This window comes from Hylaeus volcanicus, chromosome 2, assembly GCF_026283585.1.
Source record: "Hylaeus volcanicus isolate JK05 chromosome 2, UHH_iyHylVolc1.0_haploid, whole genome shotgun sequence".
NCBI classification, from domain to species: domain Eukaryota; kingdom Metazoa; phylum Arthropoda; class Insecta; order Hymenoptera; family Colletidae; genus Hylaeus; species Hylaeus volcanicus.
In genome coordinates this window covers 32,324,758-32,349,211 of record NC_071977.1, presented here as the reverse complement: position 1 = coordinate 32,349,211, position 24,454 = coordinate 32,324,758, and the positions used below count along the sequence as shown (strand labels likewise).

General features: G+C 44.1%; 2 protein-coding genes across 14 annotated transcripts in view; one reads left to right on the top strand and one right to left on the bottom strand.

The window, feature by feature from the left end:
• Nucleotides 1-16: 16 nt before the first annotated feature.
• On the top strand, nucleotides 17-7,046 carry LOC128872298 (nucleobindin-2). Of its 7 annotated transcripts, none has more exons than XM_054114837.1 (11): nucleotides 17-243; nucleotides 4,086-4,218; nucleotides 4,293-4,400; nucleotides 4,476-4,697; nucleotides 4,786-4,882; nucleotides 4,959-5,035; nucleotides 5,107-5,209; nucleotides 5,306-5,486; nucleotides 5,546-5,702; nucleotides 6,119-6,160; nucleotides 6,341-7,046. In XM_054114837.1, the coding sequence occupies exons 1-11, from the start codon at nucleotides 170-172 to the stop codon at nucleotides 6,791-6,793; spliced, it is 1,647 nt and encodes a 548-aa protein (XP_053970812.1). In that variant the 5' UTR covers nucleotides 17-169; the 3' UTR covers nucleotides 6,794-7,046. The 7 variants fall into 7 exon arrangements, with proteins under 7 accessions (XP_053970812.1, XP_053970814.1, XP_053970818.1 ...); XM_054114843.1 differs by lacking the exon at nucleotides 17-243 and adding an exon at nucleotides 2,934-3,329; XM_054114840.1 differs by lacking the exon at nucleotides 17-243 and adding an exon at nucleotides 2,935-3,346.
• Nucleotides 7,047-7,407: 361 nt separating this feature from the next.
• The window catches only part of LOC128872291 (protein bric-a-brac 2-like), a 239,417-nt gene continuing 222,370 nt past the window's right edge, over nucleotides 7,408-24,454 (bottom strand). Inside the window, exons 6-9 of one of the 7 annotated variants that reach the window (XM_054114815.1) lie at nucleotides 17,792-17,972; nucleotides 16,671-16,762; nucleotides 15,974-16,213; nucleotides 7,408-15,256 (exon numbers count right to left, since the gene is read on the bottom strand). In XM_054114815.1, the coding sequence (XP_053970790.1) occupies nucleotides 14,673-15,256; nucleotides 15,974-16,213; nucleotides 16,671-16,762; nucleotides 17,792-17,972 (1,097 nt within the window). In that variant the 3' untranslated portion in view covers nucleotides 7,408-14,672. Of the gene's footprint in view, nucleotides 15,257-15,973; nucleotides 16,214-16,670; nucleotides 16,763-17,791; nucleotides 17,973-17,992; nucleotides 23,586-24,454 lie in introns of those variants that run through there. The other 6 variants (XM_054114816.1, XM_054114817.1, XM_054114818.1 and 3 more) reach the window with 6 other exon arrangements.

Sequence of the window (24,454 nt, the reverse complement as noted above, 5' to 3'; positions counted from 1 at the left end):
AGAGAAACGTAGAAGCGGAAAGGGAAAGAGGTGAAGGAGGAGGAAAAAGGAGGTGTTGGCGATGGTAGCCAAGCGAGTCGGTTGGCGGTGGTGCTGCTGCAGCCGCTGGCGTAGTTGTTAACCGTAAGTCGTTGCCGAACAACGCTGGTGGTGGTGGTTGCTGATAGCGATGGTGGTGGAAAAGGAGAAGAGTGTCCGCTCGCATTCTGCCGGAGACTCCGAGCGACCAACCGCGCGAGACAGGTTTTCAATTTTTTCCTGACTTTTTGTTTTACCTGTTCCGCTGCCTCTCTACCTTTCCGTTCCTCTCTCTTTCTCCCTTTCACCGGTCTCCTGCCTCCTTCTCCGCCCCCATCTCTCTATTCGGTTTCTTCTTCGTTCTCACGAGGAAGGTCTACGAGACATTCCCCCTCCACGATTTTGCATATTCGCAGAGCTGCTTTAATTGCCCTTAATCAAATTTATTTCAAAGATTAGCACTTTTACCCCCTAAGCTCGAGCTATTGCCGCAGCAAAAATACGGAATCGCCTTATTTTCGACCACTCTACGAAACTGTAAAGTTTCACTGAAATCGGGATGGACCTTTTAAGATGTTTCCGTTCGGTTTATCTCATGGCCGATCATCCCTTACGGTGAGTGCCAAAACAACGTTGTTTGCCATCGTCGATGGTATCTGTGAACTTGACACAGGTGTCTCGACTAGGAAGCGTCTTCGCGTGGAGGAAACCAGTGAAAACTATTCGAACGGAAGCTCGATAGGGCTTGACCCATGCCCAAGATCCATCGCAGATACGCTAAACGCTCGTTCGCGGCTAAGTGCACGCGATGGTGAGTAACCAAAATTGTAGTTTGTCTAACAAGACGCGTAATATTTTGTTCAGCTGATTAATAATAATAGTAATAATAATAATAATAAGAAGAAGAAGAAGAAAAAGAAGAGTTACGAAGTATATAAAAGTAAGGTGCAGCGCGACGCGGGGCAACGAAACAGACAGACACGATTAGTGTCAGGGTGAACGAACGAACAAGCCTAGGCGAAGCTTTCGAATCTGGAATCGGGCCGCGTGTCGAGCACGATCGAAAGGAGAGTGATCATCTATCGGGCGATTCAAGGAAGGACTCGGACCGGTACGCGCGCCGCCTTCTTCAAGAACGCTCGCTAGCTACGAGACACGAGTCCATCGTGCAACCTCTCATTTCCCTCCTACTGCAATCAACGGCATTTAAGCCCGGAGTTTCGAGCGTTTAAGTATTTAGCTGCTTCCGCCATATCTCGCCGTATACCGAGAACTTTTTTCGTCCAGTCGGACACGACGCGTCGACTCCCTGGAACCCGCTTTTCGCGGCGCTGGGACACTTTCGCGAATCAGCGTCTCGTGTCCAATGCGATCTTGACGTTCCCAGAACGGTTGCATCGTTTCCTTCGAATGGAATCGAAATTCGTTCCTTCGAAGCTTCGTTTCTGATACCGTTCACGGTGTCTTCGACTCGTTCTTTGGTGTGTTTACGCGTGACTTCGCAGCCCTTCGGGGGACGTTTCACGGGGCGAGAAAGAGACAAAGTCGAAAAGACAAAATTGGTGAGACGGGAGGGCCAGGGATACGTCAGGTATACGAAGGTCGTTAGCTCGAAGAAAAATTAGCCGTTTGTCGGAGCGTTCGGTCCAAAGATGGGTCAATCAGATACGAAAACACTTGTCGGGCCGAGCATTGTCCGTAGGCAACAGGTCTACGAAGGATCGCGGACACAGGTATACTTTCATCCTAATGACCGTTCGAGGAATTCAAAGGTTCACGAATCTTCGAACGTGTTCGCCGGGGTGGCCGCGATCCTTGACGAGCTCTCCCTCGCCATTCTTCCCCTGAGGGCGCGCGCCATTCTTCGATTACGCGATACGCCATTTCCGGAGCACTTTGTTCTTTTACTTTATTTTAAAGAGACGTCTTCGTTCGAAGTTGGTAAACACAATTAAAAGTGTGTACGTGATCTACGATTTGCAGCGACTGCAATTTACTCGAACAGAAGCCATTTCGACTGCGGCCATTATTACGGTGAACGCAATAAAACGATAAATTATTCGAAACCTTTGTCTTATTCTTCGCGCCACGTTCGAACTGACAGGATAATTTTGTTGCCCGGTACGGGTTTCGATCGGTCACGGGCGTGGTCATAATATCCGTTGTATATCGTACTCTATTTCTAGTTATGCATTCGATCCTTTCACCTCCTCTTTAGATTTCTACCGTCAAGGTAAAACTGTACAAAAACCAGTTCGACGATAATTTTGACACGATGTTGCGATATATATGAAATGTTTCCTTAACATCGTTGGTAAATGTGAAATGCTACGCGAATCCTTTACAGAAGAAGAAATTGCTTTCGAGCATTCTTCGGGTTTTATTTTATTTTTATCGTGTCATCGCGATACTATCACTCGCGATTGTTGCATGCCGTAACAGTAATTTAAATATTAAGTAATATAAGCTTAACTTGTTCGAAAGATCTGAATGACGCCTAAAATTGCGCAGGTTGGATATCATAAATACCTATGTATAACAAGATGAAATCAATTTCCATTAAACTCGTCAATTAGCGAGCAGCAGCATCGTTTAAAGGTCAAAGGTGATTTTAAATGGAACGCAACGAATACCCATCGACCGATCTGAAACGTATACAATTACAAGTATAAAGTTCTAGATAATTAAACTCCGTTGAAAGGAGACGTCCACGCGACAAACGACGCAACAATCGAAAGAAAACCAATGATTGTCAAGAAATTAATCCAAAAAAATTTACTTGTTTCCCTACGCATTTTGTTCATATCCTAATTATAGATTAGGATAACGAAGCACTCTATTTACATACTCCTGTCGCCATCTAGCGCAGAAGCTGTACAACTCGTGCAACGCAATGCACTCGATCGTATACGTATGGACAAAATGTCGACGGTAGGAGGGATCGTATCCACAGAGATCTCTATGATCGTGCATCGTGAATATATCAGCATTAATCGATACTGACCGGTACTGATCAGTACCAGTCCCGTGTTTCCGTTGATCTTGTTTGTGTCTTGTTTTCTTTGAGATCTTGACGTCAGCCGATATCAATTACCAACGTCAGCGATCGTTCAAAGCAGGTCGCAGTCGGGTGGGGAACTCCCATGGATCTTTTTCCGTATCGGTGAAAATACCGCTACCGAGGCTCGCGTCATTATCTATTTGGGAAACAAAGATTGCGTCCGCGTGTTACACGCGAGTCTCACTTTCGTTCCTGCATCGATAAACCATCGTTGAATATTCTGGACGAGTTCGCCGTTCATCCAATCTTGGTACACACATACATATTGTACGTATCGTTAATCTTATCTCGCGACTGATCAATCACGTACGATTATATGCGATTACGGTTACTTACTCGTGCACGAAGATCAGCCGCGTACTTTCATTGGTTAGATTTCAAGCGAAAACAACGGGCCTTCTGTTCTTGTCGCGACGAGTGAAAATTGTTGCATTTCTACTACTTTCACTGAAACCGATCAAAGTAACGGTAAACTTTAATATTAAAAAGAATTCTTTGTATATATATTTTTTTGTACGTGACCTCGATCAGTCTGTTTGAATTCGAGTTCGTGGACGAGTCTCGCTTTTCATTTCTTGGAGTTTCGGGAGAAAGTTTTCGTCGTTTTTCGTACTCGTGCAACGATTTTACGATGCCATAGAAAATTGCGTGGATCACCATTCGTCGGATACTTTGGATTTCTTGATTGTTGGACAGTTGTTAGAAAGAATCTCTTTAAGTATCGGATGGAATGCTTGAAACGTTTAGTCGCATCAGCGCATTTTCGATGTAAATGCTTCGTTGTAATAATTTTCGTGATGAAACATCTGTTGCGTGTTCGTTAGACCTGTCGTCAGTTGTTCTAGTCGATTCTAGTGTAAACGTGGTAAATTGAAAAACTATCGTCAAAGTGATATTTTTAGAAAATTGCTTTCGAAAAGCCCATTCATTTGATCTATCGAGTATGCTGTTTTTGTTTCAAGGTTATAATCGTTTCTAAATTTAGTTGCATTGCGTTTTGTTGCAGAAATATGAAGTATTTCCTGTTACTTGTCTCGATAATCATAACAGTGCAGTTATCCGTTGCACCTCCTGTTAATCAGAAAACTAAGGATGGAGAACACGATGGAAACAATGAAGTTGAAGAAGTCGAAGAAATGGTAGGTTTTGTACTACTTATGTTTTGTGTTTTTATCGTAACAAAACTTGTACATATAGTATTGTCTTTCTACAGGCAGACATTATGGAGTATCGTAGGTACCTGATGGAAGTAGTTCAAGTGCTCGAAAGCGATCCAGACTTTCGTGCCAAGCTGGAAAAAGTAGATGACGCAGATATACGTGTGAGTTAGAAGTACGATATTCTTTTGAAACCAACAATAAAAAGTGTAGACTGTGAACTGCTTTTTCTTTGTTAGACTGGAAAAATAGCTGATCAGCTACAATTTTTGAATCACAATGTTAGATCAAAGTTGGATGAGATAAAGAGGAAAGAACTAGAGAGATTGAGACATCTCGCGACAAAAGAAAACGATATAAAATACGGTCTCGATACGGAACATCTTAAGATACCCGAACATTTAGACTATGTTAATACACGATCGTTTGAAGTACAAGATTTGAGGAAATTAATTGCCAAGGTATTACGAAGTTACTATCGATCTAAATTGCGATTAATAAACAGAGACGATGTATTAGTTTTTTTTAATAATTAGTCTTTTCTTCCAGACTACAAAGGATTTGGCAGAAGCTGACCGAAAGCGACGGGAGGAATTTAAGCAACACGAAATGGAAAAAAAATTTGAGGAGCAGGAAAAATTAAAACGTACGACTATAGATTGACTGTATAGTTTCTATTTTGTACTAATATTGTTTCTAACGATGCGTCTTATTTATCATAGATATGAACGAAATCGAGAAAAAAAAGTACGAGGAAGAATTAGAAGCATTGAGAGAAAAGCAAAAAAAACACGACCCCGTAAGTTGTATAATATATATGTTGTCTACATTTTTTCTATCTCTTATGGTTATAATGTTTTTCGTCTATAGATACATCATCCGGGTAGTAAACAACAATTGGAAGAGGTATGGGAGAAACAGGATCACATGGATAGCGAAGATTTTAATCCCAGAACATTCTTTTTCTTACATGGTAATACAGTATTACGATAAATGTCGATCGATAAAAATTACTACTCGATTTATTTCAAATGCAACTTTATTTAACGTGTAACAATAAATATCATAGATATCGATGGTAACCAAATGTGGGATCAAGACGAGGTCAAAACACTATTTTTGAAGGAATTGGATAAACTTTATGCTCAGGGGGCATCGGAGGAGGTTTTATTTAAGCGCGCGGAGGAACTGGAAAGAATGAGAGAGCATGTATTTAACGAAGCTGACCTAAATAAGGATGGACTTATTAGGTGCGTATATACGATTTTCATTTATTTTAAACAACGTTGACGTTACGTTATTATTACAGCTACGAAGAATTTTTGGAACAAACCAAGAGGCCCGATTTTCAACAAGACCAAGGTTGGCAGCCGTTAGACGAACAACAAATTTACACCCAAGAAGAATTCGATGCTTACGAAAGATACAAGCAGGAGGAAATGCAAAGACGTATCGCTCAAGGAATGGTACGTACAAAAATATAAATAATTATAACAACGATTGATTTTGATTATTAGAAATGTTTTATTGCATCGATTGTGTTATCTTTGATGCTTTAATATACACGTTTAGTTAGTAGCATGTGTAAAGTAACAATAAAAACAGTAACTATTTGAAATATCTTACGACGCAATTGGTATTCGAGGAAACAAAGTGCGACATTTTCGAGTAGCATTTGTGACGGAAGATTTGAAACTTGAGATATAATAGTATATCGTCTAGTACTTCAATTTTGTTCCTAGATGAGAATACCGTAGTTTGTGGTGTCCTTAGTCATTAGTATCGACTCATTCGTTTTGTTTCTTGTTTTTACGCCGTGTTGTTTGTAATGTGTTCGTAATTGATAATAATTAGCTTATGCACTTTTTGTTGCTGTTATTAGCTACAACCACACCCAGGTAATATACCTGCTGAACACGACCCGGTAAGTAATTGCAATGTTTCAAATTATAATATGTATAAAGAAAAAAGAAGAAAGTAAACTTAACACAGTAGAAGAGGGTATTAAGAAGTTTTCGTTTGTACTATCGGTGTGCTCGTTGCAGTTGAAAAATATATTTAATCGAAAACGAATTGCGATATAAATTTGTCCGACAATTTACAGTTCCCGCCACAATACGCGTCTCCGCATCCTCAGGACTTCGCAAACCCAAGAGGACCCAATCAGGATCTTCCGCATCAGCAACAATTCCATGATCAAAATCATCCGCAATATCTTCAACATCCTCAAGTTGTTTCTCAGCAACAATACCCTAATCACGTACCAGTGCAATCAGTGCAAGGACACATCGCCCAACCACAAGGACAAGTTCCGGTTCAGCAACACGGACAGATTCCAGTTCAGCAACAAGGACAAGTTCCGGTTCAACAACATGGCCAAATTTCAGTTCAGCAACAAGGACAAATTCCAGTTCAACAAGATCAAGTACCGCAAAGTGTCCAAAATAATGCGGTACCACAACCAAATAATCCAAGCCACTCAAACTCGCAACACGCGAACGTTCCGGTGCAACAAAACGTTAATATGAATAACATACAAACCGGCGGAAAAGTGTGATCTCAAAGTCTTTTTACTGGGAAAAGGAACCGTGATCGAAGGATATTGGAAAAGATACGAGAACCTATATAAAATTGTTAAGATACTCAAACTACTTCGCTTCGAAGCTTCTCCATGTCTGCCCATTTTTGCCAACCCACAGATTCTAGCGTCTTCGTACGATGGTATACAAAGTTTCCACTTTGAGTTTATCAGAGAAAGTCAAATTAATTTATTTATCATGAAATGTAAATAAAAACTGTTTTCAAGAAAAGTAACCGCGACGTAGATTTCACCTATTCCTCTACCCGTTCCATATTTTCTAGTAGAAATTCGTATTCGTCGCGGGTTGTAATTGAAATTCTTCTCGGGAACGATAGGTGAAATATCGCGTGCAATAAAACACAGGATACTCAAAGGAGGGGGTTTATCGAACGATTCAGTGAAAGAGATCGTGTTTAATTTCTCATATTTATTATTGCATACTGTTTATGTTAGTATATTACTTAGATATACGTGCCAAATAGCAACTTAAATGTATGATTGCGTGATTCATCTGTTTGTTTCACCCGTCAAGCACGGATAGGTAGGTAGGTAGGTAAGGTAGGTAGGTAGGTAGGTAATGTAACGCTTACTCCACTATATATAGGGTGTATTTATAATTATAGCATATGTCGGTAGAACGTCATCTTACATGCTAATCGGTAATAAATAAAAGAGGAATTTGTAATGGGTGACAGGTTTTGCTTTGCATCCGTGACTAAAAAGTAAACTATCTCTATCCGAAGTCTCGGTGCATTCCAAGGTGGTTCGGAAGAGAACGGAAAACAAACGTCGCTTCGCGATTCGTCACGGGTACATACACATTATTTCGGGCGTCTCCGGTAAAGACACGCGCGCAACTATTCGCATATGGGTGTGTCGGTTTAATCAATTCTCGACTATCTACTCAAAAGAAATACATTGTTTAACGTAAAATAGAAACAATAATAATTATAAACTATCGCCATCTGCAAAGAAACTTTGCGTTTGTCGTCGTCCTTGGATAGCGAGCGTTTCTTTTTTTCTTCTATAGGCCGCGACGATTTCGAACGTATCGATCGAGATTAGAAACAACAACGAAGACAGGATGGACGTTTCGGTTCCGTAAAGAACGTCGAGAAACGATTGTCCTGTTTCGATCTCGTTTCCAATTGTATCGCGAGGCATTGGTCCGAGAGGCCACACGCTCCAGAATTTCATTCGCAAACACTTTGAAAAATATTTGTCATCGTACCAAAACGAAACGCTTTCCCTCGTTGCGCGCGACCAATGCCACGTTAGCGTGCTTCGGCGACAGATTCAAATGAAACGGAGGCCTCGGATCTTTAAACTACGTAAAAGTATCTTCACGATCGGGCAAATAAATATATTACAGGTTACGATAATAAAGATGAACTTTTCCGTACAATTAACGTTGCATTCTCTCTATTTACAGTGAACGCGCGGCTGTGCCTGTCTGTCGCGTAGCGTACTGTGTGTTCTCCTTTAGTGTACTTGTTCCTTTTCTGTCATTCTTTCTTGTCTCGCTAATACTTTCCGTTTATTCGCCGCGTTCTTCGAATAGAGGCAAAAGAATGCGACCGTTCGAGACCGTCGATCGATTACACCCAGTCGCAACGATCAAGCTTTCTTATTTCTTCGATGTTTCCAAGAAGTAATAAAGAAAGTCAAATAATTTCAGTCGGTCTGGAGCAGAGGCACGTCAAATTTTATTGGATCGAACAATGGTTCCATCTTGTTCGATACGAGACGTATCGTATAATCGAGATTCTAATGTTTATTCGATCTGTAACGAATAGAATCTTGTCCTCTAGCTAGAAAAGCAACTCGACCGTGTATTTTCGATGCGACTCTGTCCGTTCAACGTTGGTGACCTTGAGCAGCCAAGATCTTTTGCCTCCAGCCGGTTCGTAGCTGTCCCCTATACCGTCGTGCTTTCTTTGTGTACGTGTGTATGTAGGTTATGCATGTACGTGACCGTACAATTGTCGGGTGCGCGTTTGTGTGCGTGTGTGTCGGATTTCGGCAGGCGGCCGGGGTGTGTACGATTAAATAATCAGTTTCTGAAAAATGTGCGGTTCTATTGCTCGACTACTAGTTCCTGTAAATTAGGATGCCACCTAGAGTTTATCCTCGAATCGTTCGGTCTATAGCGCAGCAAAGAAATGGAAAACACGCGATTGTCGGGCGCGCCTTTTCCCCTTCTATTCGCTGCTCCGAGCGCGTTTCTTCTTCCGCTGTCGTAACGTTTCTCTTTCTCTTCAACAGCGAATGCCGTTACACGTTACACGTCCTGTAAACTAGCCATAAATCGTAGATACGGGACTATTACGCTTTGTTTATCGCTTCATTCTTACCGCTTGCTGGGATTCTTTTCGGTACCTTTTTCCTTTCTTTATCGCGTATCAAGTGTGGCTTGCATATCGGGTCGATCATTAATTATAATACGATGTTATACCTCGAAGCTAAGGTAGAAAATAAAGAAAAAGAGTTCGGCGCGTGCGTGATACATTTTAGATCCCGTTTCACGGATTCCTGAAGTAGAACATTAGAAATTTGTGTGTACAAGACTCGCGTTAACGTTCGGATACCGCGATACTCGAGAAGCCGTTGCTTCGAATATTTACGAGTTACGGGGTTAACCCTTTCGCTACGGGACTCCCCGATCGCGCAACGATCGCAGTGCCCGCGGCGTTGATTGGCCATTGCGCTTGCTATGCCCTTTGGCGTCGATCGGCCACCATCAATTATTTTCAACGACTATAGTCGTCGCCCGTATAGAAGGGTTAAACAACTTGTCCTTTTTTTATGTCAACTCTCTACTGCACGAATTATACTTTTCAATTATTTACATGCTCGTGAAGTAATTTATATTCGAGCTAAGCGATAAACGAATCGATCGAGTAGTCGGATGTCACTGTTTCTAAGCGTAGTTAACGGACCATCTTTTTCATGCGACTAATAAAAAATTCAAACTAATCGAATAAGAGCACGATTTCCAAACGTTAACGCGTCGATGTAGCCGCAGCTGAGTGTTGTTGGCCTCGCGACTACGAGCGCCTCGCTCGCGAGTCTTTCGTTCGATCTCGCGTTCGATTCGCGATGTTTTTCCTTTTGCCGTCGACAGAGATGGGCAGAATTCCTCTCGAATAATAGACGACAAATAAGTTGGACGCGTAGCAATTTATTCGATCGAACGCGATTCAATTTTTATCGAAGGATTTCTTTTACCTTTTCACTCGTTACTGGAAATTTTGCCCATCGTTACGTCTCGATCCACGTTTCGGGTGTTCGTGGAAAGATGGACGCGCAAGACGGATCGAGAGGACGGAAAACCCGAGAGAGAGCGATCGATAAGCGAGCGAAACGCAGAAGCCACGAGGACAAATGGCCAGGTGCTCTCTCCCTCTCACTGTCTCTTGGAAAGTATACTAGCGTCACGCCCGTCCGTCCTTACGTTTGCCTCGATAAAAATTCTAAGAGCTACTTTGTCTTCGACTCTACGGTCCTTATACTTTTGTCTAACTTAATCTCATCCTGTGAACTTTTGTTTCGTCCTCGACGACGTTTGAACGGAAAACTGGCGCACCATCTTCCTTCAAAGTAAAACGCATCCAGCAGCAACCTTATATAGCGTCAATATATCAATTTATGTATATATATACTTTTTTGTCTCATATATATATTTACTTTACTTTGTGTCCTATATCAATAATAGCGTATTAGATGCTTTTTTGTTCACTTACACCTTATGTATGTAATATAAGTATCTTTGTTTTTTTTTTTCTTCATCCGTTCACAGATATATATCAAAATGCGTAAACGAAAGTTCCTCGAAATATCCGTTCCCTCTGTTGATTCAAGCTACACGCTTTTTACCCTCCCTCCTTTACACCGTCTATCTTCGCTCGAAACGTTTACGAGAATATGCCATTCAGGGTATTACCGGTTGATGGGTTAGATCCGAAACAGAAATTTTGTCCGGTTTGCTTGTAGATCCTGTTACATTCGCTCTTATCACGCACACAAAAGGATTCGTAGACACATTGCGTAATCGACAGAAGAAATTCCATCGCGTCGGTACGTAAAAGAAGAGCCAAAAGTTTGTTTCGCAAAATATTCGAGTTCCTCCATTTGGTTCTAATCCTCGACTATAAACCGTGCGCTCGTTTAATATTCCTCGTAGAAATCGCGCAGCGTCGCTCTGAGACTTCGAGACGAGACGAAGAGAATCATATACGCTTACTCGGAACAAACTGTTTCATAATTTTACGCAACGTCCCCACAAATAATATTCTTTGCTTATTTTTTCCCTTTCTCTTCATAGTTTCTTTTTTTTCATCTTTTTTTTTTAGTCACAAACGATTCATACGGTGATGCGAAATTTCGAACGACTTTTCATCATGTACAAGTGGTCACGGTCTACGGGACACGTTAAATTTTTTTCTTTGGAAGGCACTTACTACTTTTTTTTTTTATACAATATTAATTTTAATCTCTTCCACATTCTCGCCTGTTCACATGCCCCATCCTTTTCTCTCGCACACTTTCTCTCCCGACCTCTCCGCAACCCCTCCCCCACCACCACCACCCCCCACCCGCCCTGGCCAGCTAATTCTCGCAATTTCGTTCGCGGCTCTTTGAACTCGTATAATTTTTTTCTCTGTTTCTTTTCTCTCAACCCCCCCAACCCCTCGCTTCGGATCGCGAATTTCTTTCGACCTCGGCGCTGGTTTCGTTCAAATTTACCTTCTCGTTGAACACATTAAGCCTAAATTGTAATAAAATCTTTTAAAATCGCGACCTACCGTGTTTCCTCGGTTTTCTCTATTTTTCCCTACTTTTCCTCTCGATCGTTCCGATTCCCGCGGAAAATAAAATTCAGTTCCACCAGAGGTACTTTTTCCCCCCGTCTGAAACGTTTCTTTTTATTCGTTTACGCCCCAAAAAAATCTTTCGTATCAAGAATAACGCGTTTCAGAGTTTCCCCGGCATATTTAATTTCCTAATCGCCGATAATAATACAATTTTTCTAATCGATAGCTCCTCGAGCACTTTTCCTACAAACCGTCTTTTTTATTTTCCTTAAAGCTTCCCTAAAGGTAGGGGAGTGGCGCGAGAACAACGTTTCATTTTTATTTCCGAAAAATTGTCTAGACAAACGGATAACACGACGGACAAAACCTATGCGCTTCCATTTTCCGAGCAAAAGCGAAAAGCGATGGTCTTTTCCTTTTACAGAAGGCCACTTCGAATTTTTTTTTCTTGTTTACTTTTTAATACTTACAAAGAGTCACTCGAACCGGTGTGCCAACTTTAAAAAATCTGTACTTTTTTTTAGTTTTTTAGAAAGTTCCCTCACTCTTTTTTCACGTCTCACTCGCACCCGCATTCTTCCACATTCTCTCTGTGTTTTCCCCTCTTTCTGCCCCCAGGATGGCTAGGCTCTCGCGGACGTCGCACGAAATCTCTGAACCGCGGTTCGTGGCAAGAAGAACGATCGAGAAGCAGAGATGGGCAATCCTTTTATTCGAACATGAAATTAAACTTTTTCTATTTGTAATTTTAATTTGCCGGAGTTTACGAAAATTCTTTGAAATTTGAGTGTACTTTTTTGCTTTGCCCAATATACATATAGTTCGTCTGTGTCATCGGTAAGTTGAGTAAACAATTAAATTTCAGCTCGTTATCGGTGAATACGGCGATAGAAGAAGAAACTATGCCCATCTCTGTAGGAGTAGACGCGCATCCTGATCCGCGTCCGATCGAATCGCAAACGAATCGGCTACCCGACGCGCATCGTTCTTCGATTGTCGAGGATCGAGGGTCCTTTCGCGAAAAGTCGTACGCGCAGCATGCAAAAATTTTGAAAAATAGCACGATTTCTCCGAAGCAAAAGCACTCACACCCATTCTCTCGATCCAGTCGCATCGGTACTCTTTCGTCGATTCGCACGACACACGACACGCGACACATGTAATCAATCGGCACTCACGCGCACACATCTATCGACGTTTTCTCCAGTTCCAAATTCAATGAATTTCGTCGTTAATTTCTCATTTCCCTAATCTCTAAATCTTATAATTTTTATACTTGGCATACCCCAAATATGGCAGGAAGGCAATCTTTACGGTTAATAAAGTACAGCAATCGGTAATTGTTCTCCCTTTTGCGTCCTCACGTGTTCGCTCGAGCCGAACAACATAATTTTTTCTGTTTTCTTTCGTTCCGTAGAGGTTACGTCGTCATCTCGTTCGACGGACAGTCGGGAGCAGACTTTGGACGCGCAACAAACGATTACGACTTCTCGAGTTCCCTCGGTCCGATACTACATAGACTGGACCGTGAGATCGTTTCTTTCCCTTCACCAGAGACGGGGAAAATTTCATTCGAATGCTAGACTTGCAGTTAAAGTAGAATTATCATTCTATAATTCAAATTTCGATCTTTATTCGGCCAACAACGAACGAGAAGTCTCGCATTCGTCGTTAGCGATTTTAATTTGTAATTTTGCCCATCTCTGACGATAAGTCGAGTCCCGACCAAAAACTGCGACGCGTCTCTTTTCGAATCGACGATTTCGCACAGCGTCGATGTCAGCGTCGATCGATCGACGCGGATAGTGGCTCGCGACTCGCAATCGCTCGCCAATTACTATACATTTGGCATTAAACGTACGGTTAATCGTATATGCGTGGATATATAAATCTCGAGTCGAAGCGTGTTTCACCGCTTCGAATCCTGTGCGATCGCTTCGCTCGGCCGAAGAATAGCGCGAGCGAATTGTCGTCGAGCAGGTAGCTACGGAACGTTCCCTTCGAATTGGCGATCTTCGGTGTCGATCGAGCTTGTCGCGATCAATGTTCGAGATCGGAGGAAACGGCCCTCGGCTTTTCAAAAATCGAGCACCGATCGCGCGCTCCCGCCGCACAGTGGTTTAGAATCGGAGAATGCTAGCCATTACGTCTAATCAATTTCTTATATTGTTTTTACAGGAATATTTTAAGATTACATAAAATCTTTTCCAGGTCTGTTTAGTGGATTCGGTATAAATGATTCTAAAGGCGATATATCTGTATTAGAAACAAGATTGTACGCCTAGAAGTTAGCTTTCCCAAAATACACGTTAATTTGAAAAAAAAAACAAAATTAGAATAGATCGCGTTTCTTTTTCTGCTTTCCCGAGTAATTTATTAAAATACGTAGAAGATGAAATTTCTCGAATATCCATTGGAATATTGGCCAGGACTTTCGATTTCTGAACCACTGCACGTCGCCCACCCGATGGCTCGGGCCGCGCCTCTCATCCATTCGTCTCCCTCCCTCTTTTGTTTTGATTGTGATCCTCGATCTCGTTCGAGATCGGTGCGGTATACTCTAGCGTCGCTGCGAGGACGAATCGTCGCGCGGACCGTTCGAGACTGACAAGGAACGTCGTACAATTGGCAATCTCCAATTTTCACGTAACTCGGTGCACGGATAGCGGACTGAAAAACATTGCGTCGATATTGGAATATTTTTTAGCGCGCTATCGCGTGTCGTCGAGCTTCGGGGAAACTGGGATTCGTCGATCGGACGACGGCCCTTGGAATCGAGAGACCGAACGAATCGAGCAGCCGCGCCAGCGACGGCTCGGTCGCGATCGAACGGACCTCGATCGATCGACCAGCTCCTGGAATGGAACGGATCGAGTCGACGATCCGTGACGTTACGAACGCCGCCTCCGTCGTGAATTCCGCGGAAAGAGCAGGCTGCTGCTCGCAGTCACGGCTGAGCAGAAGAAGCCTGCTGGGATCGCGGTGGAAACGGAGCGCCGATGCAACGATTAGCTCATTCGTCCTCGGCTCCGTCCATCTTACTATTCGCAACGGGAGTCGGTCAACGGCTCCAGCTTCACGGGGATCTTGTCCTTGTCTTTGAGTCCGTGAGGACTCTTGACGAGGTCCGCGATGTCCTCCTGGAAGAGATTCTCGGGTCGCGGGCTGACAAAGCTCCGCGCGGGCTTGTAGGTCATTCCGCTGACGCCGATGCCCACCTCCACGCTGCTGGGTATGTGTCCAGGATCCATCAGGGGACCCAGCGGACTCGCAAGGGGACTCTCCATCGGGCTTTCGGGGGGACCACCGGACCCTGGACTGGCCAAGCCCAGATTCAGCGGCGAGTTTCCGTTGTTACCGCCACCACCGACACCTACGCCGACACCACCGCTGCCGTTGTTGCTGCCGATTATACCCGCTCCGCTGTTGTTGCTGTTGTGATGATGCTGGCTGGCCTGCATCGCCGCTTGCAGGTTCGACGAGAGGCTGGTCGACAGGTTCGCCGAGAGATTCGTCGACAGGTTCGTCGCCATCATGTCGTGCTGCTGCGAATGCGCTGCCGCCACCATGCTGCACATCTGATGTCGCAGACCTGCGCCAGCAAACGACCTCCATGTTATCCTTTCTAAATGTACGGCATGGAAGGATTTGAAAAGAGCGTGAGTCTGACCGAATAACTCCAACATCGTCGAGCAATCGAGTCGAGTGGTACAAAAGCGATACTGCCACAAAGAAATGAAAACCTTGCGCGAATCGTTACTAAGAACCTTTTGCAATGTATGATTTATGTTTGTTTTTTCTTAACCGACATTTATGTACCCAACTACGATGAAGTATTAAAAAAATGAGCTATTATTTTAGCGGACGTAATGTGTAGGTTATCATTCTAATTATTAGCCCGCGTATGTTTATGCAAATAGACATTATTACCAGCGCCGACAAAGAATAGCAACTAGAGCAAAAGTACACCTTATCTTTTAAATGTTGTAATATGTATTTCATTTCTAATATTTTGCATAGTTTTGCATTTCTGCACACCCCCGTGCAATACTGTATATTTACACCTGTCATATGCATAACCATCCGTAGCCAATTAATAATTGATAAAATTTCTGTTTTCTGGATATAACTACAATTGTGGCTTTCGCGCGCTTCGATATATTATCGAAATCTTTGTATGCCGTTCGAGCGAATGATGCGAAGAGGAAAATTTGAAAACAGGCCTGCAGGGCAAAGTTTCCAGTGGAAAAAAGTTGGAGAACGGTCGCGGGAAGCGTTCGTAAGGTTTCGGGAGGTGAAAGACGATGAAACAGGAACGTACAAGTGTTGTAAGAGACGTTACCTTGAGCGACCGCGGCAACCGCGGCAGCGGCTGCCGCTCCAGGGCTGACCGCGCCTTCCGGTCCGTTGCAGGCGGCGTAATTCGCCAAACTTGGATACATGGAGGTTGGCTCTTCCTTGACGATGTGTGGAGAGTGACCATCGCGGAACACCACGGCTCGAATCACCCCGCGAATATGCTCGTCGGGCCAGACACCCAGTAGAATCCTCTGCGGTCTGCCTCTTCCTTTCGGCCGGAGATCTGAGCAACCGAAAACCGCGGGAATCGTACTTAAAGATCGTAACGCTAAGATCTATTGGAGTACTCGCGACGATCCGCCGTTTCTCGACGCCCGACGCCCCACGCCCGACGCCCGCCGCCCGACGCCCGACGCTCGACGTCAATCGCGGAAAAATCGTTTCCGTGTCGCGACGCAATGGCGGGCGTCTTTTACAACCTTGGTTAATGTTCGCGGCTACACGCCCTCGAGTTCCCCGTTCGTTAACTATCTATTAATCGTGTTCGTGGTTTCCTATCGTATCGGAAGGAGGTGTCCTTGCTCCGCTACCAGTGGCGCGTTACACATTCGCGGAGGTCGAATCGAAATGAAATTTGGGGGAGCAGGTTTTAAAGAATGTCACTCGAGTCCGCGTTTCCGGCAGATCCGTGAGACGAGAAACGGCCGTGACGCGAGGGTTTAGTGAAAATGGCAACTAACACTCACCGGCCCCGCCGTCGGCGCTCGGACCCAGCATGTTGTGCACTCGATTGGCGTACAGGACGAACGTCGGGTAGGGGATGTCGTACTTCCTGGAACAGAAACCAACAACGAGTCTTAGAAAAATTCGTCGAGTCGATCGGGTCGCGTTAAAGATTATCGAATATCGTTCCGTAAAACATTTCACGAGCGGAAAACCCTTTGACGGCGGTATCGCGCGTGCACGATACGCGTTTTACGGTCCAGGTTGTAAAATGTCAACGTGACGATTAGTCAAGAGTTCTGTTCAGAGGTGCGTAAAGTTCGATCTTTTCGTTTCGATTATCGCGAGAGGAAGACGGAAACTGGTTTAAAAAAGAAAGTTTACAGAACCTTGTCCATCTGCAATCCTCGCCTGCATCTTGGCGACAGTTTCGTTTAAAATTCGGCATTTCGTTACATCGGTCCGATGAACTTTCTTAGTTTAATTTACTCCGTCGCGCCGCAAATATCCAGCTAATAATGAAATTCTTCTCATCGTGTTCCTTAAACGGAGAGAAACGTCTGACGCGGACATAATCCAGACGATTCGACTGGTTAAATAGCGTCGCGATGCGCTTCTCTATTCAGCGAACGTACGAAATTTAGTTTAGCGATGTTTGAGTGACGGAGAAACGACGACTGCAAATGAAAACGACCGAACCACGCGATTATGCTCGGTTTGTTCGTTGAAATAATTCGCGAGATTCCTCGTATCGTCGACGGCGATGCCTCGTGTCCTTTTCGAACCATGTTCCACTTTCGTTCGATTATTTATTTACTAAGGAAACTAGAAAACGATAAGGAAAAAGAATGTATCGGAACTTTGCGGTATGTCGTACCTTGTTAAATCGAGGACGTCCCAAGGTAATACACGGATCTACATATTTAGTTTAAGGTTATGACAACGTGTTCTATGTATATATATTTTGTTTTACGACTTTTTTAATGCCTCGACGACTAGTTTCAACTGGAATTTTCCGTCCTTCTGGGAGCCCTGCATTGCTTTAATTTGATAATAATTTTCAAAAAAGGCACAACTTTTGGATCGAATCTTGTATACTCGAGTATCGAATATTTGATCGAAACGAACAGCTAATTACCTGGCAGCTTGGCTCAAAGACAATCCTTCCTTGAGGACGCTGAAGATCGCTTCCGCCATCGTTTCCGGTCGCCAGGACTTGAGCGGACCGCGTTCTCGGAAGCGTAGATTGTGCACCAGGCTCTGATTGGTGTTCCAGCACTTCTGCCACATCGACTGCAGCTGATATTGGTAGCTGTCTGCTAGTTTACGCCCCCCGCGGAAAAGAGAAAACAGAAAAAGCACAGCGTTAGTAAATGTTCCGCGTCTCGATCGGGGGAAGAGGGAGAAGACCCGAGGCAAGAATCGGTAAGCGTATCGTATCGATCGCGATCAGCTTTTCGACCTTTCTCCGATCGAATCGGTCCGTTTCGATTCGTTTTATTCGTATCAGATTGGTCGAGGAGCAGAGATGGGCTAGAATTTTATTCGTATAACGTAAGACGAATAGAAAGTCTGCGTGGCTTTCGCGATTGTGATTTGTTCGCGAATCCATACGTTAACGATCGCGTAATTGTAAATGGTTCGAGATGCAATATCGATCTATAACTAAAATTCTATCGATCCGTAATCGAACAAGTTTCCCTGGTGCGAATTTCGCCCATCTCTGTCGAAAAGTTGTCCGCGTCGTGGCGAAAAGTAACGCACGAAACGAGTTCGCGCGAGCGAATGGAAATTTATTCGAATCGTCACGGTGATTCGTGTGTACGGCCGAACGATGCAAGCGACTGGCGTAAATAGCGTATATAACCAGACACGCAGGCAAGTCGAGTCAAGGTGCGAGAATCACGTGGATAGGTTCCTTCGTGGCTGGTCGGCCGAAGCGTACCTGCGAACAGAGCATTGAAAGGCAAATTGCTGCGGGGGAAACGGGGGACGGGGAATAAAGACACTGCGGCGTCGTGTACGTTAACGTATCGATTGTATTATCGTTGGCATACAATCGCTGCAGAATGAAAATGAGAGAATGAGTTCATAACGGAAACAAGCGCGCTCGTTAATAGAAAATATTTTTGCTTAACGTTAAACCAGTAATCGCCAGCCTCGCAACAGTTTTGGCCTAGGCGCGCGCGCGCGCGCGCGCGCCACAACTCGGACATGCTGGCCACGCCAAGAACATGCTGGCCTCAATTCGCAACGATTATTTAATAGTTAACTTATTGGGTTTAATTGAGCATCCTCCAATTTGACGATTAATACAATTAATTGGAAAGACGGACGCGTGTACCGACGCTCACGCGTGCGCGACAGGGAATCGCGAGTCGCCATCTCTAGGATTGCCAACCGTCTTTTTCTGGAAAGGACAATCTGTTTTTAATCTCTTTTCGCACTTTTTCTTTTTTCTCTTCCAAAGGTACGCTGCTCCGAATAAATTGCGACGCGTACGATAGAGTCGTAACAAGATCGATTCTTCGGTGTTTGGTAGAAAAGGTTAAAGGAGTTGCTCGAGGTTTCGATGTTTTAAGTCCTCGCGAACGAGTTAATAATATCGAGCCATTCGGTAGTTAATCTACCGTAAACCATTCGCCACGATGCTAGCAGCAGGATTGCTTATGACGATATACCATGTTTTATATACACATATATATTATATATGAATAGTGTACGGTAGAGTTGCTGCTAGCGAATAACCCAAGATTAGCGATCGATTCACGAGCGATTATGCTTCAATCGTCCCGCCCCCCCCCCCTTTGAATATTTCTAAAAATTAAAAAACGATAAATTTGAACAACGAAAGTATGTCTTTTCTTCGTACTTGGCGCAGTTGGCAACCCTTATCACTCAAGAATTAAGAGTGTTCAATTTTGTTCTTTGTTATATTGCTTTGTCGAAGAACTGGCGGACGCGCACCCCGTGGATCCCGGCATCGTAATACGCACGCGTTGCGTCGTTCCTACGCCCGCGAACTATGAAAACGCGAATCGAAACGAAAAAAGACTATTCATTTCGCCGAGGTAGCGCTACGATTCTACAGACTGTCCAGTTAAAAGCAGCCCACTTCGATGCATTCGCCATTTCAAACGATAAGAAACAAGTAACGAAAGTGTTCGAAGAGGACTGCTTCCAATAGAACACTGTGTATCACGGAATGAAACAATCTTCACGGTAAAGTGTCTACGTCAGAGATGGACAAAATCTTGTCCAGGTATAACGAGCATGCACGGTATATTTTGTTCATCTCTGATCCACGTATCGCGTTGACGGTGCAGCGCGATTTTTTCTCTATGCCGAGAGAGTATATCGCGAGAGTTCGGCCGCGAATTCATCGAATAATTGCTCGAGGTCGATTCAACGCGAACTCTGATGCAATTCAAGCGCAATGACGCACGGCCGCCCGTTCGAGCATTACCGCGACGAGAAAGCGACAATCGTATGTTTACCAACGGGACCACAAGATAAATTCGTGTTGCGCAATGTATGTGCAAAGGACGCGTAACTCGGGCGGCACCGTACTCTGAAAGCTGTCGCTTGTTCGCTACAGTCGGGACAAAAGCTTTAAGCCGCTCAAGGTCGCTTCCCCGAGCGACAATCACGTCGAGCACGAGCCACCTCTCTCCACTTTCTTTCAGAGACGAGAGCAAAGTTTTACTCCAATTTTTACTCGTTCGTTGCAAAATATTTCTTTCTATGATTCCAATTACCACTATATTTATACTACAAGTGTTTCGATCACACGCGTCAGGTTAACATAATTTTCTCCCATTTCTGCTTTCTTTTCACCGCTGCTCTCTAAACGATAGAGCGGGGAGAACAGTCGCTCGGTGGCCTCGAGCAATTTAAACATTTGTTCCAACTACAATATTTGCGGGAATGCTCGATACGCGCCATGCTCTGCGAGTTTGGAAACATCCTTTACGGAAAATATGATACATCGCTTGATATACGACAGCTTCAAGGACAGATTCGAAACTTGAAAACAAGAAATCCGTACGCACGCGCGTACAAGATCCAACTATTCGTACAGTATAAGGTACATTCGACATGGCCGACGTAGGCTAACCAAACTAATTATAATAAAAAGGCACTTCTATCACAGATGATACGTCACGTGAACACGAAGAGGTTAAATAATAAAAAAAAGTACGTGCTTGTTCGCTCGACACGTCTAATATGTTTGTCTAGAAAAATGTCATTCGTAAACCGCTTCGACGCGATTTCAATTCTCATGATTACAGTTATTCAAATGTACAATTCTACAAAAACTAATCCTATTTTAAATTTGTATTAAAATATCTTTCGACTTTGCACTTATGCGTACTCATAAATTTGAGACTACGTCCGATATGCCGCGATACCAGAAACCTCTATACGTTTAAAAAAAATAACTCTCCGGAAATAAACCTATCGATTTCATCCAGGATTATTTTCGAAGACTAACACACATTTTCCGCAACGGTAAGAATCTTGTTTCTCTTGCATTTTGTCTGTTTTTTCTTCGTTCTTCTTCCACAACTTTCCTACTTATATCTCTTACCCTACTTTTCTGTTTCGCGATCGCAGTGTATCTTCTATACCTTTCGCGTATCGTTGTACGTATAATCGAAGAACGTCCTGCCGTAGCCTGACGAATATCGAACGCGTAATTTATACTAACTCGATCAATTCCCTACGGAACGTTCGCGACGAGGTGCGATTCTGGCTCGCGACGAACCAAAGTCGGCCACTTTCCACACCTTTTTATATCGAGTAAATATTAGGCCGACGCAAAAACTCCGTCGCGCGTTCACGAGTTTAGTTTTCGAATGTAACTCGTTTCTTCTCCGCCTCGTGTCCTGCTTTCTTTTTTAGTACGTTTCCTCGGGCAAACTTAGCGTCTTATTTGAGCAAACGTGATCGAGGCTTACGCAATTCGGTTCCGATACTTGACAAACTCGTTTAAAAATAGAACAAATAGAATGGAAGCGCCTCGATTGACGCGCAACTACTCGCGCGACAATAGAAAAGTTTGCACCGCTATAGTTTCCCGAACAAGGGCAACCCTCGCGACGACGGTACCAGTTGCTGGAACGCGAGTCGACGACTTTGAAACGATGCGCCGGGGAACGCGTGTCTACGGATCTCTTTCGCTATTTTCAAATGCCGGCTATGTCCTCGCCTTGCTTTTCGTAGATTAAGCACACGCGAAACATATTCGTTGAGAAAGATCTAATTCGATCGATAGAATTCGCAACTCTGCAAACTCTCGCCGTTGGTAATGACAAGTTTATCGTTAGACCGCTAATGTTCGTGCATATGCTTAAAAAAAATAATATTAAATATCCTCTTGGCACAACATTCTTTTCGTTTGCTTAATTGTAACGATGCGCTAAATGAAGTTTCTCCAAGTCAAATAAAACGTTTGGAAACGATAACGTTCGGTAAAGTGTTCGAAAGTAACGTTACGAAATGTTGCGATACCGTTCTACACGGTAAATATCTACCGAACATGTTACTTACTCGCATATGTCGCATACTTTTCATATACACGTGAATATTTATCGTGCATTTATATACATATTTCGCATGCATAAATTGCATATATTTTTTTGCATATCTTACGTGCACGAACATCCGCAGTCTATGCATTACTATAGACGCAAAACGCTCTCGAATACCGATTATGAGATTCGCCGAGATCGAAATCGGGAAGCGTGTCCGTCGATGATCGCGCGACGCTGTATAAATTAATTTCTAACTTTCAAGATCGAATACGTTTCGCGTCGCGATCGTTCTAGATTCGAGCTGCCGACTAAAACTGCCGGTCCAATTTACGCTAAATTATATCGAATGGAAGACGTCGAGCAGAAGGCACTATCTTGTCGCCGGTGTAATCGTTACCCGCGACGACGCAATATTTTACAGTTCCTATCACTATAAACGTTACCATTAGTGCTATTATTGCTACCGTTTATCGTTAATCTTATTGGTCCCGCGACAGAGTATAAGCGTAGATTTCGAACGCGTGCCTTGGAGGAATCGCGTTCGCGTGTACGGAATGCGCGATGGAATGTGAAAAATATCGATGAGAAGTAGTATAATCCCCTAATCTCCGTATTTCTACGGATTACGTCCGAGCGTGGCGCAGGGTTTCCATTTCCACGCGCAAAGATTATCGGCGGCGGTTGCTTTTTCGCGTACGTCGATTCACCTGGCGTCGCTTTGTCGACACCGTCGATAATTGCGCCCGCGCTGGAAGGTACGCGTTGCATTTTGTCGTCAGTCGTAAACTTAAACTGGCATACTTCCGTCACAGAGAATCTCAGCGCGTGGAAGCCTGCGCAACGCGCCGAACAAAGGCACGATCGAGGAGAGATTCGGAACTTTCGATGAAAAACGCAGAGAGCACGTCGTCGATAAAGTCTGTTCTTGCGATCCCATTCGAACCGATTCTTTTTTTCTTTACTGAACGTTTTCGTTTTCGTCGTTGAAGTAAAGCGAGACTATCGAATGCTTTTTACAGAATGCCCACCACCAACGGAACCCCGAAAGACCGTTAAACAGGAAGCCAGGATCGCGTTTCCGGCGTATCTTCTCCACGAAGTTTAGTATCGCGTTTAGGGACTTTTTGGTGCGACGATTGTACGGACTGACGCTGATGTCGCAGCAAAACTCTAACACGGCCGTCTCCTCGTTCGAGTTTAGTCCCGCCTCTTCGAGGACCATCATTCTCTTCGTCTTCCCGAGGATGTTGTCGTACAGAGTGCCTTTCGGTATTCCGTATTTGGAGGAGGCCTGGGTGAATCGCATCTTCTGAGTGACCACGGCCTCGATCGCTTCCTGGAGATCGTGCCGCGTCCACGTGGGCGCCTTCAGTTTCAGCAGGGTCGAATAGTCAGCTAGAAAACAGTCAGGGAGTTTCGACTTTTTTGTTTCGTGATGCTCTGGCTGCACCCAACCCAGATCGAGCCGATCTTCGAGGTGCCTAGCAGACCGACGGACCCAACGCAGCCGTGGGCAGCCACGTTTTCACGGAACTAACTCGGAAACACCCACTTTCCTTTCGTCTTTCCTGACACCCTTACCCTCCCCAGGATCTCTCCGTGCCCTGTGTTTTTTTTTGCTTCTCTTCCTTCTTCCTTCGCGCACCTCGTCGACCCTTTCCTCTCTCGATCGACGAACCAAGGCGGACCGTTCGCCATCCAGGAGAATCGAAATGGTCGGAAAGAAAGGGGGCTGCGGTTGAACGACGAGACGACGAGATCGCTAGACTTCTTTTTCTTCTTTTTCTCGAACGATACTTTCAAAGAATAAACTAAGTAGACGCTAGCACCGATATAAATTCAAGCTGTTCGATACACTGTTCTCTATACCGCGTAACAACTATTTATTAAACGGTAGATAACAGCAGGAAACTACGCGCAAAACATATAATAATCTATTTTTTCCAAGAATTGCGACTCGGCTCGAACCTGAATTAGAATAAACAATTCCAAGGCGAGTTTTGACGACTCTTCTACCCCGTTTCTTTCCGTTCTCTCTCTTCTTCTCGAGCCATCGGTTCGTCGGAAAGCGGTCGACGGTGAAAAGGAAAATCGAAATTGCGAGCGCAAGGAGAGCACCGATTCTTGGCGCAGAGAGACCCGATTTGCTATCTCGAGACCTTCGAAATCGCTCGTTTGTCTCCGCGAAATATTTCGAGCTAATCGGTTCCGAAGAAACGCTCCGCGTTTGTTGCGCAGACTTAGGGATGGTCGCGTTCTCGGTA

Coding starts and splice junctions, on each gene's coding strand:
- LOC128872298 (XM_054114837.1), top strand. CDS start 170: ATGGTGGTGGAAAAGGAGAAGAGTGTCCGCTCGCATTCTGCCGGAGAC. Junction 5,036..5,106: donor AGCAAAAAAAACACGACCCC/GTAAGTTGTATA, acceptor TTTCGTCTATAG/ATACATCATCCGGGTAGTAA. Junction 5,210..5,305: donor AACATTCTTTTTCTTACATG/GTAATACAGTAT, acceptor TAAATATCATAG/ATATCGATGGTAACCAAATG.